Source organism: Rhinopithecus bieti, unplaced genomic scaffold, assembly GCF_001698545.2.
Source record: "Rhinopithecus bieti isolate Rb0 unplaced genomic scaffold, ASM169854v2 scaffold_5179, whole genome shotgun sequence".
Classification (NCBI taxonomy): Eukaryota; Metazoa; Chordata; class Mammalia; order Primates; family Cercopithecidae; genus Rhinopithecus; species Rhinopithecus bieti.
In genome coordinates this window covers 1,269,187-1,284,460 of record NW_016804741.1, presented here as the reverse complement: position 1 = coordinate 1,284,460, position 15,274 = coordinate 1,269,187, and the positions used below count along the sequence as shown (strand labels likewise).

The window sequence follows — 15,274 nt, the reverse complement described above, 5'->3', positions numbered from 1 at the left end:
GTGAATAAAAATGGGAAAGAACAACTTCAACATGATAATAACTGATGCCCATCAGATCTGAGAAACACAAGACAGACCAATTTTTAATCTCTCCCTCTGCACTTTTCCACTTCAGGCAAAAGAAATGAGTCATATCAAATTTAATTCTCGTGACAGAAGGAATCACATGCTGTGCTGTTTATCCCCCATGAATGTCTGCATTAACTTCTCTCCCTTATCTAGCTTTCGGAATTTCAAAGTTCATTTCTTCAGAAATAGGGCTGTATGTTCACTCAGGCAACTGTAGTTCGGAACTATATTTTTGGGCAAAATAAACCAGCTTTTCTTTTTAAATAGAACAGTATACTTTGTACTCGTCCTTTCATTAGGCAGAAAATTAACTCCCACTTTCTATTAGGAATATAAATGTTCCCGCTAGCAATCTAAGTAAGATAAATAAAAGAAAATCCCTACAAAGGAAAAAAATGGCTATTTGAAATTATAGGTGCATGAAATAAAATAAAAATAATTTATCACTGTATCTTATTTCTGGTTGGGATGGGGAGGAAGGATTGGTAGGACTGCCTGAAAATAGAAAGCGATCATGAAAAAAATGATTATTAATAGGGACTTCTGTGGCTTTGGGGTACACTGTACACCAGCAGTTGACCTGGGGCCTCTACCTGCCACAGCTCTAGCAATCTGTTAAGTTTTTTTTTTAAGTCCCCTTGATTCAAGATTATTTGCAAGATCACAGTTTGTTATTTATACATTCATTCAAGAAACTGTAAATAAGGTGAAATATCAACTGCAGTCAGCATGACCTGACCCCTCCATCTGTAAACCACAGCCTCCTCTGGACATGAAAGAGGGCCTCTGATAAAACTAGGCTTCATAGCTGCCTCCTTAAAAAGTCAAAGTAAGGTCATTATCTGCAGGCTCTTCTATTCTCTTTTTCCTTTATTAAAATCGCCCATTCTTTGAGGCTCATTTGAGTCTCACCTTCTCCCTGATGTTTTATCTGATTACTCAGTGAGCACTGACCTTTCCCTTTTCTGAACATCAAGTTTATTTCTGGCCTATATCAGTGTGCTGCCAATTAATTAAATATATTATTTACTTACTTTTATTGTTTGTGTCTTTTCTGTTAAAAATATGTAAGAATTGGCTAATGTTTCACATGTTTGTATTTATAGAATTTTGCTACTCAAGCTTTTTAAAACTATGTTTGGTTTTGCAGAGAATGATCTTGTCCCTTTAAGACACAAGATTCTAAAGTGTAAGTCATAGTTTATTACTGCCTTGTGGTAATGAAGTAGAATTTGAAATCTTATGTAACAACAATAGGTGTAAAGTATAGCTTCAAAGTTCAGATCAAAAAAGTGGGAGAAGATAGTCAGGGCATTAAAGACTATATACAGATCGGTCAAATTCCCTAAAAGAGAGATTAGGTGGGTTGTTTCTTACAGTGACAGAGGCTCTCGATGTTCAAGGTGTAATATCAGTAAAGGATGATAAATGGCATGCCACGGACAGAACAGCTACTCAAGATGGTAGCTAATCTAGTTACCAAATGTGTATACAAAAATTAATCATTTTCCAATATACCACCAACATTAAGTTAGGAAGTTAGAGAGGGTGGCCATTTATAACAAAAATATAAAATATATATGAACAGATTTAACAAGAAATGTTTTGAACCTATATGAGGTGTCATAAAATATTTAATGAGACATAAAAGAAGCTTGAATAAATGAAAAAATATATTTGTACCTGCATGGGAAGGGAAAATATTACCAAGATGACAATTCTCTCAAAATTACTTTATAAATTTAATGAAAATTCCAATAAAAGTTTTTCCCAGAATTGAAAAAACAATTATAAAACTTATGCAAACATGGTAAACTAAGGGCAAAACTCTGCTAAAGAAGAAGAGTCAGGCCAGGTGCAGTGGCTCTTGCCTGTAATCCCAGCACTTTGGAAAGGTGAAGTCGATGGATTACCTGAGCTCAGGAGTTTGAAACCAGCCTGGGCAACATAGTGAAACCCTGTCTCCACCAAAAAAAAAAAAAAAAAAAAAAAAAAAAAAAAAAAAAAAAAGAGAGAGACAGAGAGAAGAACAATCAGAGAAGACCTTCACTTTTACATTTTCAAATATATCTAAGTATACACGAATTAAGATAATGTGTTAATAATACTTAATACCAGAAAAAACAGTTTACCACGGGAACAGAATAGTGAGTTCTGACACAAAACTGAGTACATTATAAGTATTTAGCAAATAGTAAACATGTCAATCGAGAAGTAATACAGTTACCTATTTAAAAAAAAAATCAGTAGGACTCCTATTGGAATGTTTTCGGATCCTTTATAAATTCATTCAGAGCCCAGAAGACCAATATTTTTGCTTACTTCTCTCAAGTACGTAGCCTTTCCTTTGGATATATTTCATTCTAGTAAGTAAAAAGCTAAATATCCATTGTTTGACATGGGCACGTAACTTCTCTTACTTTCTAATTAAAGTTCATTTCTCTAATGACAACAAACTATAATAAAAAATATGAACTTCCTTGCCTAGAACTTTGCTTATGCACCTTCATCTTTTGATTTCAGGATTTGATTATGATTTCAGCATTTAATTATCATCTGCTTCTGTCTATAATTTCTTTCATATATTCCTCACATATTACACTGAGTTCTGGATACCTACTTATTCATTTGTCAAAAACAAAACTGAAAATATTTCTAACAGAGAAGCTAAAAATCTTTATGCCTTTGCTGAGACACAGCTGAACTCTAAAGACTTTGATTGTTTCAAAGACCAAAGGCACCTAATATCAGAAATGTTTTGTGTCATGATATAACTTACAGCTGCATGTTTATAGCATGTTAATATGGAACCACATAAACCTTAAATAAAAAAAAATTTAAATGAGAATCACTTGGTTTAAATTTCATTATCTTTAGGATATTAATAAATCAACTAGCCACACTGTGACTCAGTTTCCTCATTTTTGAAATGGGTATATTACCTTTTGCCTAAAATTCCTTACTGGGATGTGATGAAGAGTAACTGAAATACTGTATATTAAAGCATGTTGAAAACTCCAAGGTGCTATATGAACGCTAGTTGGCATTGACAGCTATTCCTCATCCTCTTTTTGGTCATAGCCACGGAAGCCCTAGACTGGCAGGAAAGAAGAGTCATTAGGTATTGTTTGGCAACTTGGCTCAACAAAGTCAGATCAGTCACCAAGAGTCTGGTGGGGCTGCAGCAATGGCTAGAAAGAACCAGTGATGTGGTTGCCAGGTAGGTACCAATCCAAGTCTTGAGCCTGCCCAGACATTACTATGCACTCTGTCCTCCATCCTCTTAGCATATCCACCTTAGCCACTACTTTGTTGATGATCTTTGCCTGAATTAATCACCTACACCACTGTGTGAACTCTATCAATAACCTCAAAGTGGTTTTTTATCACCTTTAAATTACACCCAAAGTCATGCTCACATGAATTAGAAGGGTTAGGGCTCTCATCTCAGTTCTATCTCCTCCTTACCCAGTGAGAGGTGGAGGTTTTTCTGTCCAGGAAGTAGGTACTGTAGAGTCCTTCAGGATAACTAGGGTCTGCTATGAGAGAACATGTTCCTCCTTACTTCATTGAGCAACCTTTCCAGAGGTGTTGAGTTCCCCTTTGCTAGGTGCTGGGCAGAAGTCTGGCCAGGGCTGCATGGAGGAGTCCAAGGTTTGAACCTGACTCAGGACTTCTCTCCTATTGAACCAAACTTGCAACCTCAAGACACTTCTCTCCTATTTTCCATCCTCCTAGTCTCTACTTCCTCTTCCCTAAACATACTCATTTTGACAGATAATTTCAAGGAAAAAAGAAGATGTCAAATAAATGGTTTAAAGAGTACTTTTTTGTGTGTGGTTGCTCTGAAGTCCAAGAATAATTTCTTCATTTTATTTTAAATACTTAAGGATTGAATACTTAAAGGATTGCAATGAAACTATAATGAATAATTAAAATGCTTGCCTTCTGTAAGCCTACAAGGGTATTTTACTATGCCACATATGGTATCATTTCAGCTTGGATATTTTGCCTGAAACAAGGGGAAATTTTAATAATAAGTCCTACATAAAATTATGGTAATGATGTTTGTCCCAAATAGAAATTCTGTGTCCTATTGCTATTTCATCTTTTTCATAGTAAGACTCGAATAAAATGATCGTGATCTTTAGTGAAAGGAATATGGAGCCCTGGGAGGCCCAGACACTGAACATATAAAAAATTAGAGATAGAGGAGAGATGAAAAGATTAAGATAAAGGGATCTGTAGATGCTAAAGAGAGAATCAACATAGATCCTGAAGACAGATGTAGGATAGTAAGATAGAGACAGAGGCCCGGAAGTGCTAGGATTCAAGTCTATTTTTTTCTTTAAATTATTAAAAATGTACTATAGGGTGTATTTGTTTGAAAAATAACTGTCAGAAGAAAAAATATATATACATTTTAATTTTGGAAAATTTCATGGCTGCACTCAGTAAGGTAACTAACAAACCCTAAATAATTATTTTGAAAATGCCATTCTTCACTTTAGCTTGTGATAATCTCCTTTTAAGCCCTACTAATAAACAGGGAATCCCATTTGTGTTTATATAACATACCACATGATGAATTCAGCTGTAGCATCAGAATTCTATATTTGCTTTGAGATCACAAGCACTTCACATACTAATGTTACAAGTTAACTTATCACCTCTACCCTGTAGAAAGAAGAAAAACTAATGGACAAAGCTATTTTTGTGTGTGTGTGAAACATTCCAAAGTCAGACAGAGGATTCTGGTTTTAGTTACCTTTGGGACTTTCAAATAGCCATTTGGAATTTGACCTACAGTGTTTTGTTCCAGAATAACAAGCAAAGTAAAATAATCCATGTAGCCCTTGAGGATCTGACAAAAGGCTGGGGTTAAGGGAGAAGGAGGAGGAGGGAAAATAATGACAGATTGTATCTGTCCTGAGTCATCTGGAGTTTAAGGTAGACAGCTAAATCCCATTTTATCGATTCTCTGACACTGCAAACAGAGGTACTGCCTGTCAAGATAGATCACAAAAGGCTTGTATTTCATTTTTCATAAAAGCCTAGAACAATCAGATCTTCCTACCAAGACAGGACTTTTATCTGGGTAGAAATATAGAGAAAAATGCTAGATTTCTCATTCCGAAGGGTCCATGTGCTAGACAGTGTGGAGAAGATGTTTATTCAACAGTGGCCTGAGAAACATCAGAACTCCTGCATTTTATTCATCTTTGAGCTATTACACAAAGGGGCTTTTTCTAATTTTAATTTTGAATATTTCTTTTTTCTTTTCCTTTTAATTTAAATCAGAGACATATGTTTTCTTGATTAAACAGTATGATAATATGAATCACAGGCATTTTAAGGGTCAGTGCCAAGAAAAGATTTTGTAACTTAAGAAACCAAAACAACAGGTTGACCTCAATTTAAATCCCACAAAACCTCATTGTCTTAATACAAGGAAAACAACATGATTTTAGTGCATATTTCTGAGGAAATAAGGAAGATTATATAACTTGTTTTTTTCTTCCTATTAGAGGAAATCTGGAAGCTTCTTAAATTAACTTAGGAGCAATTTTTCTTTTAGGGGCAAAAGTATTTAGCTTTTGGAGTTATATGTGTATTAATTTAACCAATCAATTAATTTAATCCATCAATAAACTTTTTGAGTATGATTTTAATTGTCAGGTCCTGTGCTAGGTTCAGAGTAAACACGGTGAGCCAAAACAAAACAAAACCCCCCAAAACCAAAAGCAGTCACTGCCCTTCTCTCTCTTTACAGACAACAAATACAAAACAACAAAAACATTGCACAGTTACTCACTGATTATGATAAATTGCCAGCAAGGAACAGATGAGCTACTCTAATAGAGATGACCTTTTCTTTTTTTTAGATGGAAGTGGTCAGAGAAGACCTTTCTGAGGCCATGGTATTTAAGATGAGACTTGAAGAACGAGAAGAAGCTAGACACACAAAGCAGAGAATTTTTTAATGGCCATTTCTGGAGAGAAGCTTCCAAGGGATGAAGTTATTATACAATTTTCCAAATATTCCTGAAGAGGTCTAAAGAAAATGTATTCTGATTCCACTTTTTACCTGTTTTCCTTTTTTTTTTTCTCTCTCTCTCTTTTTGGAATTTGTTATTTGGATATAGGATACACTAGCCTGGTGCTCCAATTTTCTTACATTTTCTGTTTTCCTTGAAGTTTTAGGGCACTTTCTGAACTTTATTTTCCAAAATTCAGTTGAGTCTTTATTGTTTTCCAAATATCAACATTTCTTACCCAGACTAATGAACTAAACTACTCACTCATCTTTCTGATCCTATTCCTCTATATTATCCACCCCAGTTCCAAGTTAATTCTTGTATGGTCTTTTTGAAAGACTGCATGAGTTTTTTTACTTCTGCTTTAAATATTTGCTGATTTATTTGCACTTAGGATACAGGCCTAAATCCTTAGCTTTGCTGACATCATGAAAGATGTGGGACCTCCCTAGCACTCCAGTTTCATCTCACATCATGCCACTCTTCGGTACTTTATCCTTATTGTCCAGCTTCATTTCCTAGAGTGTCCTGTGACCCTCTTGACACAGAGCCTCTGCATGTGCTGTTCCCTGTATTTAGGTCTCCTTTGTCCAGCTCTACCAACTTCCTTTATCTATAAGTGTTTAGGTGTCATCTCACCTCCAGAATGAATTAGATGTCTTGTGCTTCTCATTGAGCTATACTGTAATGCTTAGTGCATTAGTCAGTTCCCTCATTGCTATAAAGAAATATGTGAGGCTGGGTAATTTATAAAGAAAGGAGGTTTAATTGGCTCACAGTTCTGCAAGCTGTACAGGAAGCATAGTGATTTCTGCTTCTGGGGAGGCCTCAGGGAGCTTTCAATCATGGTGGAAGGTAAAGGAGAAGCAAGGCATGTCACAAGGCCAGAAGAGGAAGGAGAGGGGCGAGGAGGCGCCACACACTTTTAAACAACCAGATCGCATGATAACTCACTCATTCAGCATCAGGAGAACAGCACTGGGGGAATGGTGATCCATGAGCCAATCACCTCCCACCAGGCCCCACCTCCAACACTGGGGATTACAATTTAATACGGGATTTGGAGAGGGACAAGATTCAAAACATATTACTTAGTTTACACATTTGTATCACCACCAGGCTGAGAGCTATTCTAACAGCTCTTTGCATCTTGGTATCTTCAACACAAAGCACAGTCTTTGGCATATAGTGTTTATAATTATGTTGCAAATGAATAACATAGCTCATTTAATATGAAGAAAAATAAACTATCAGTGATAATAAAGAATCTATACTTGAAAATAGGTATGATTTTCAAGAAAATTCTTTTCAAATAAGGTATTTTATAGAAAATAAACATTAACATTTTCTTACTTTCTTTGTTTTGCCCATTGCCTTCAGGATGGAAAGATTCAGGTCTTCAAGTGCTGCTAGTACATTCTCATACTCGCCCAAGTGCTGAGAAAATATTCTGAAAATGAAAATATTGAAATAAATTCATATTTGAGTTTAGGTAACCATAAAACAAAAAACAAATCAACAAATTATTTACTCCTTAAATGAGTAAAACAAAATGTCAGCTATAAGTAAAAACTGGAAGGTTTCCAAATAAGACTAAATAAGGTGACAATCTGTTCATTTTACTAAGACATCAAGAAAAAAGAACAGGAAAACTGAATGATTACCGTTATCCTTGAAGAAATGTTGCTTCCTACCAAAGTAGGAAAAAATGAATCTGGATCTACTGACAAGGATGTTTCAATAAAAAATTGTTTTTGACAACATAGTATTATAGATCTCACTGGGATAGTAATTTTAGAAAATAGTTAAGTTACATTTTATTGTTTCTTGGAGGAAACATTTAAGGAAGGTAAGCTTTTTTCAAGGTTAAGAGTCAGTGACGCAAAACATGAGAGGGTCTTCTGTGGCATCTTCTATGTAACTGTCCCTGTCATGATCTTTTTCTTTTATTTTTAAACAATTTGGGCAGAGAAAAAGTAAAGTCTACCACTTTTTTCAGTTGCTAGGAATAAATAATATAGTGGATTTGTGATTAAGATTATAAGTATGGAACATGAACTTATCCTAAACTAGTAAGTTGAAATATATAAATATGCAAAATCTTATATTTACTCATAGAAATCTATACATTTCTATAATGAAAGCAAAATAGCTTAACATAAATTTATATATTGAGAAGATCTAGGGTTTTCAGACACTAAAAAACGAATAGTTCTCACCATTCCTGGGAACCCTTCCTTGGATGAACTGTAATTTATTACTGTCTCTCTTTAATGTGCCACAGTATTTGTGGAACTAAATTGAAATGATAAATATAATCACATATAAGCCACTTGAGATTATGGGAATACATTTCAGCATGTTTGATGGAAGCTGCATTGATTAATTTATTTAAAACTCTAGGAAATATTTGTTTATATTGATATTAATAGCAACTGGAAAGTGCCATTGACTGATAAATTAATTAATGTACAGACTTCTTTTGAGAAGAAAATAAACACAGGTGAGCACTAAATCAATTCCAGATCATGGGTGTCAAAATACTGTCTGTATACACTTAGGTTAAAACAAACAACATATTTTGACAAAAGTAAAATGCATTCCTTAAAAACAATGTGGTGCAAACTATCTCTTATAAAGATTCTTTAGAAAGTGATTAGTTGGAAGACAAATAAGAAAGTATTTACTCCCTAAATACCTGCTTCAAAATAACATTTTAATTTGTGGTTATAATGTTGACTTTTTGATAAGGTTGACAAATATGTCTAACTTTATGCAATTATTTATAACAAAGGAAGTCCCTGTGCAATTATTTATAACAAATGAATACTCTTCATCAACCAGCGAGCAGGTAATGTGGCTGTAGAATATTCATAAGTTGGAAAAATAATGAATATCAGAATTGAGTCTATACTATGTTGAAACAAGCAAAAAGCATTAAGAAAAGCCAAAAGTGAAGCTGTTACTTCATTTTATTTTAAAACTTGTATAATAATGCCTCAAAGAGGATGTGATAGGGGTTTTAAATGCAAGTAGACAAAAATATAAAGTGAAAACATGCTGTGTCTATAATCTCAGCATTTTGGGAAGCCAAGGCAGAAGGATACTTGAGCCCAGGAGTTTGAGACCAGCCTGGGCCACGCAGCATAGTGGTATGTGCCTCTGATCCCAGCTACTTGGGAGGCTGAGGTGGGAGGATTGCTTGAGCCTGGGAAGTGGAGGCTGCAGTGAGCCGTGATAGCATCACTGCACTCCAGCCTGGGCTACAGATGAGACACTGTCTCTTTTAAAAAAAAAAAAAAAAAAAAAAAAAAAAAAAAAAAAAAAAAAAAAAAAAAAGAATGTGAAAACAAAAAAATTGATGCTAAAAAAGCAAGTCTCTCTCTCTATCTATACATAAATATATATAGACTATATATATAGACTATATTTATCTATAGATAGATAGAGAGAAGTAAAGCCACTTTTTAAAATAAATATTTCATTCATAGACAAGATATTTGGCTTAATTAGTAAAGGTTCCTGGAGAGAATGTAAGTTGTCTTTCCACTTTGCAATTGGACCTATACACACAGATTCAGGCATATGCTGATAAAGCGTATGAGAAAAACAACGACTAGAAGCTTCAGAACTGACACCTATCTAGACTTCATTATTTCTTTCCTTCATTCATCCATGTGTTCATCCCAACCCTCCAAATTAGAAAAAAGGAACAATCACTACATAGTAAACAAAATGACTGAGAAGGAAGAGAATTACCATACTCAAGTCGTGGATAGGAGCTTAAGTTGGAAATCTAAGTGTAAGGGTTATTTTGAGGTGGTGCAGCTCAGTGTCACTAAGGCTCTTTTATAACTTGCTCACTGAGGGATATGGGTCAGGCAGTCAAGGCAAGGGGGCTCCAATAAACTCAAAGAGGGAAGTTAGATGAAAGAGCCAGACACATCCAACATAGATAAAGAGAGATAACTCCCCTCCATTTCATCATAGCGAGTGTTCACTTACTCATTCTGTGGCCTAGCATACCTTTACTTAGGGACTTTTATGTGCTAGGTGCTATTGTAGGAGCTTGGAATACAAAGGTGAAAAGACAGAAGCCCTACAGTCAGAGAGGAGAGATAAACATTCCAAGCATTCCAAGAAACAACTGCAGTACACATAATCATTGTTAAAGACAATGGTTTGAGAGCCCAGATACAAGGTGCAATCCAGATAGAGGATAAAGCAGGAGAATTGCTTGAACCAGGGAGACGGAGGTTGCAGTGAGTGGAGATTGTGCCACTGCACTCCAGCCTGGCGACAGAGAGAGGTCCTGTCCAAAAGAATGCCCAAGTCTGCCTGGGTGAGTCAGAGAGGACTTCTTAGGAGAAACACCACCAATGGCTCAGTTAACAGATAAATAGGACTGAACTTGCTGGATACTCGGAGGAAAGGCATGGAAGCAGCTGTTTTCCTGTCATGTTTGCAGGAGTATGTGTAGTTCAGCACTGCTAAGATATAAAGAACAGGACTGGAACATATTTGATAATGGGAGGCAGCAAGGAAACATGCTAAAAATCAGTGATGGGAGACAAAGCTGTATGTGTTGGAAACAGTCCTTGCCAGATGCTCTTCGATCCTCAAGTCTAGGTCAGTGTTTTTGACCACCTGCATCAGAATCCTCTTGTACCTCACTGTTCAGTTTGTTTTTGTGGACCAGCAGCATTAGTTTCACCTGGGACCTTGTTAGAACTTAGTGTCCTAGACCTGCTTCCAGTCCTGTTGAATCACAATCTGCATTTTAATAAGACCCCCAGGTGATTTGTAGGCATAACCTAAGTTTGAGAAGCACTACTCTAGGGTACTTGTTAGACATTAAGATAACTGAGAAGGTCTCATTTAGTAAATCACAATATTTGGGTTGAGGGTGAGGTTCCCTAGGAGATTATGATGCAGAGTAAATCTGAGACCACTATGGGCAATGGGAAGCCATGGAACAATTTTGAAAAGGAGAGTGATATCCTCAAATTTTCCTATCAGAAAAGGAAAGGATGCACTAAGGATGATTTGGGAATGTTGGTGACACCATCAAGAGAGAAGGGAGGCATCAATTGCCAGGAGGGATTTCATCACACAATTAGGACTATGAGCCATGCCAAAGCTGTGAAGTGGAACGAGGGGTGGAGTCCAGAATTTTGCAGATCTGCAAACTCCAAGATGTGGCAGGCAGGAGGGAAGGACAGTGACATCTTTGGAAGTGGCTGAGCTTTGACTAAAGTTTTATTCCAAGTTTCTCATGTTTCTCATTTGAATCACAATGCAATTGTGAGTGGGGCAAATGAATATTGTCCTTAAGTCATGGCATTAGAAAGAATGATTTGGAACAAATACTGATTCTTTAAAATGCTTTTCCTTTGGTAACTATAATAACTTCCTGGAGAAAAGAACTATTTTGTTGAAACCTGTATGTGGGCTTCATGAACTTCAGCAAAATAGAGTTGTACTGCACATATGGCAATATGTGAAAACCAATCCTCATCAGTTTAAGTGAAGTATCATTGAAAAGTAGAGTCTGAACATTAGGTATGATGAAAAAGTAGAGCACAATTTATAAGCAGATGTAGTAAGCCTGTTATCTGTCAGAAAGCAGGCCATATTCTCATGGATATCCAATGTGCCATCTTCTCTACTAAAATGCTAACAATAAATTAGTTTCTCCCTTTCTTTCTGTACTTGATCAGTGGTGTTGCATTACCAAACTACAGTTTTGTTTTGTTTTTCCATCCTGCACCTTAGTCTTTCAAGTTGTTGAGTTTTCAGATTAGCTTAATAATTCTGTCAGAAGCAAAGGACCCACAGCTGCCACAAAAGTCTCAGCAGAAACTGGTCTCACAAAGTATTCTCATGAGTTCAGATGAGTCTCATCTAAACTTCTCAAGTAGTTAGAATTTCTCAAGTAGTAGACTAGGTAGAAAAGAAAATAATTGAGATGAGAGAGAGTGTTAAAACCCACATGTTCCGAATAGGGAGGTCAGTCAGATCTAGAAATGTGGGCTATTTTGAGGGGATGCAGATAAGTGACACTCAAACTCTCTTATATCTCGATCATCAGTGACATGTGCCACTGGAGGAGGACATAGCAGTCTGGAGGAGGGCATAAAGCCTTCTGATTTCCTAGCACCCAGACTTGTTGGCACAGGTCTCTCAGCACTGTCCAGGCTCTGCCAATGCAAGCTGGTGCTGCTCTGCAGCTTGGGTGCTTAGTGCACAGCTACTGAAAGGAACCTTGGGTATGAAGGGAATAAGCTTTTATTCTGGAGTTTCACATACCCTCAGTTTTTAATCCATCTTATTTATATACTTCATATAACTTTTAAAATAGTTTAATAATTGATAGATAACAGCCAGCTAGATGAGAAATTATGCTATTAAATATATTCAACCTTGCTCACAGATATGCTTTCCTACAGATATGCTTTCTTACAGATATGCTTTCTTACAGATATGCTTTCAGATCAAGCACATTCACTGCAATTATTCTTCACCCATTTATAAATATTTCAACTACCTATTCTTAACCACCAACTTCAAGATCTGCAAAACGGTTCAGTAAAAATGAGTAAGGTTATGAAAACAGTCATAAACATGGTAGGGCCAGGAAAGGTAGTAATTACACTCCTGAATGCTTTAGATTGGAGCTAATTATGGTAGAAATACAAAATCAAAGCTTTAATGCCAGAGTTCAAACACAATTGCCTAATTAAAATTGAGTTATGTATTGACTGATAGTGATAAGATATGGCAAAAAAAAAATGCATTTAGGAAGGCCTTCACAATTGTATGTGAAGAGTGGATAATTTTGGCACTTCTATAAACTGCTGGTGGGTGTTCACCTTAGAGAAACCTTGATTGAGGCATTACATGTTTGGGAATCTACTATCCAGAATTACTTGAACATGAGTGTGAGAATAATGTATATGAGAATATTTACTTCAATCCTGTTTTTCCCATAGAAAGTTGTATTCAAATTGAAAATCCATTAAAAGTAATTTGATTGAAAAGAATTAAGGAACATGAGATACTACGCAGCCTTTAAATAAAATGAAGGAGAAGGGGATGCAATTGTACTAATCATAGTATAATCACTGTTGGAAAAAAACAACAACACATACACATATATATCAATGTCAATATACACATAATAATGTCTGGAAGAATATGTTCCAAGTAAACAGTAGAGCTCAGTATTGGGGACGACAATGAGGGCAGAGAAGATTGACATATTAGCTTATACGCCTACATAATTCTGTTAAATTTTAAAAATAGTAGTTATGTATTACTTTCACAATTAAAATTACAAAGACATTTTTTTCAAAATAAATATTTTAAATTCTAGGTCCTTAACTTAGTAACTGACAAATTAAGTAAAAGCCTCAGAATTAAAGTTTTACATACCTGCAACTTTTAATTGGCTTCTAGGAAAGAACATATGAAATCTACTTTTCATGCCAATCAAATTCTGCCCCTCCCACGCACAAGGGGGAATTTGTGCTGGGTGTGAATTGACATATTTCACTTGCTAACACTGAAGCATTTGGCTTTGATTAGAATCCAACTTAAATATTTACTTTATATTCAGAAAATAATGAGAAATGAAATGACACTCTGGAGATTAAAATGCATATTCTTGAACAGAGAGGGGGAGGATTATAACACATGACTGTGAATACAATCACTGGATTTAAAAAACACAGAAAAATTCCTGTTGAATTAAAGCCCCACATACCTATTCCCTAACTAAAACCATGGGGGGAAAATCATAGTCAAAGTTTTTTCCATAAATACAGGATAAGCACCTAATCCAGTTCCCCTATTATAGAAAACAGGCATAGTTTTAAACTATTTTTTTCAGGAGAGGAGTAAGTGGAGCTATGCTATCATACTTTAAAATTTGAAGTACTTTTAAGGGAAAATAGATGATAACACAATATTCCTTAATGAAAATAGGCAGGCAACATAGCAATTAAAGAAGAACCACTTAGTGTTTTTATCTTAAAAGCCCTTATAACAGTTTGCTTTGTCATCAGCTGTGGCCTACCCAGGCAAAGTTAAGTGAAAAACAAAGAATAGATATAAATGAATGATTTGAGGAAATAATTACTTTGGTCTGACATAGCTAGACATTTTAGGGAAATGGGTCTGCCACCTTAATGAAATTAGCAAGATAATCTTGTGTTTTCCATTTTATCTTTTCACTTCACTGACCAGGACTATGTGCACATAGATGAGAGTGGACCATAACTTGGCCTTTACGGTGACTGCTATTCATGGTAAAGCCTCATGGCAATGGTCCATATGGGCACTTTCAGGTACTTAACCATGTGTGCACAATGCTACCATCTGACTGTGTCTGAAAGAATGGCACAGTTTTCCCTGTTGGTATTTCATAACTAACAAAAGCATGACCTCCTTTGGTACCAGAGTACCTTGCTCCTCCATAAACGTATTTTGAATTTCAGTTGGATTTTCCTCCCTGAACATGAGATGGATACTATGCTAGGATAAGAAGCATGAGTTTTTTACAATCATTGGAAAATTTGAAAGGTCATGGTTGGATATTACACTCATTTTGTTCAGTTATTGCCTTGAAACCCTGTATTCTGATATTTTGTTATTGTATAACATCTTTTGATGTTGCTCTACCACTTTGATGAAATGGAAAATAACCACTCGTGAATATAAGAAAATGGCCTTTTTGATGATTTTGGTAAACTCTAAAACTATAAGAATTATAAGATATTCAGGAAGTGCTGGTAGTTTCAATGAGGAGTTCTCAGAGAAAACTCAACTCTAACTACCAAAAATGTTTTGAGCAGCCTAGACAGTAAGATCAAACTTGGATAAAAGTATTATCTTAAACATTTATCTTAAAACATAAAACATTAAACCTTCCAGTATTCAGAGAAATATAGCTGTTTCAAATTGAATAGTCTCATAATGTTCCATTTTTTCATAAAATAATAAAATATAAAAATTTTACCTTTCCATATTTCTAATCTTTAACTATTGTTCCAACCATAAAGATGAATAAAATAAATGAAGAGGCTATTAAACCAGACATTTGCAAATATTTATCTGTCCCATTGAATGCATTTGTCTTTTGGCAAGTGAGCATTTAACAACTCCAG

At 35.5% G+C, this 15,274-nt stretch overlaps 1 protein-coding gene across 1 annotated transcript in view; it reads right to left on the bottom strand.

The window, feature by feature from the left end:
* The window catches only part of NECAB1 (N-terminal EF-hand calcium binding protein 1), a 180,765-nt gene that overhangs the window by 84,261 nt on the left and 81,230 nt on the right, over positions 1 to 15,274 (bottom strand). The window contains exon 6 of the mRNA XM_017870358.1: positions 7,461 to 7,557. Within this exon, the coding sequence (XP_017725847.1) occupies positions 7,461 to 7,557 (97 nt within the window). The remainder of the gene's footprint in view (positions 1 to 7,460; positions 7,558 to 15,274) is intronic.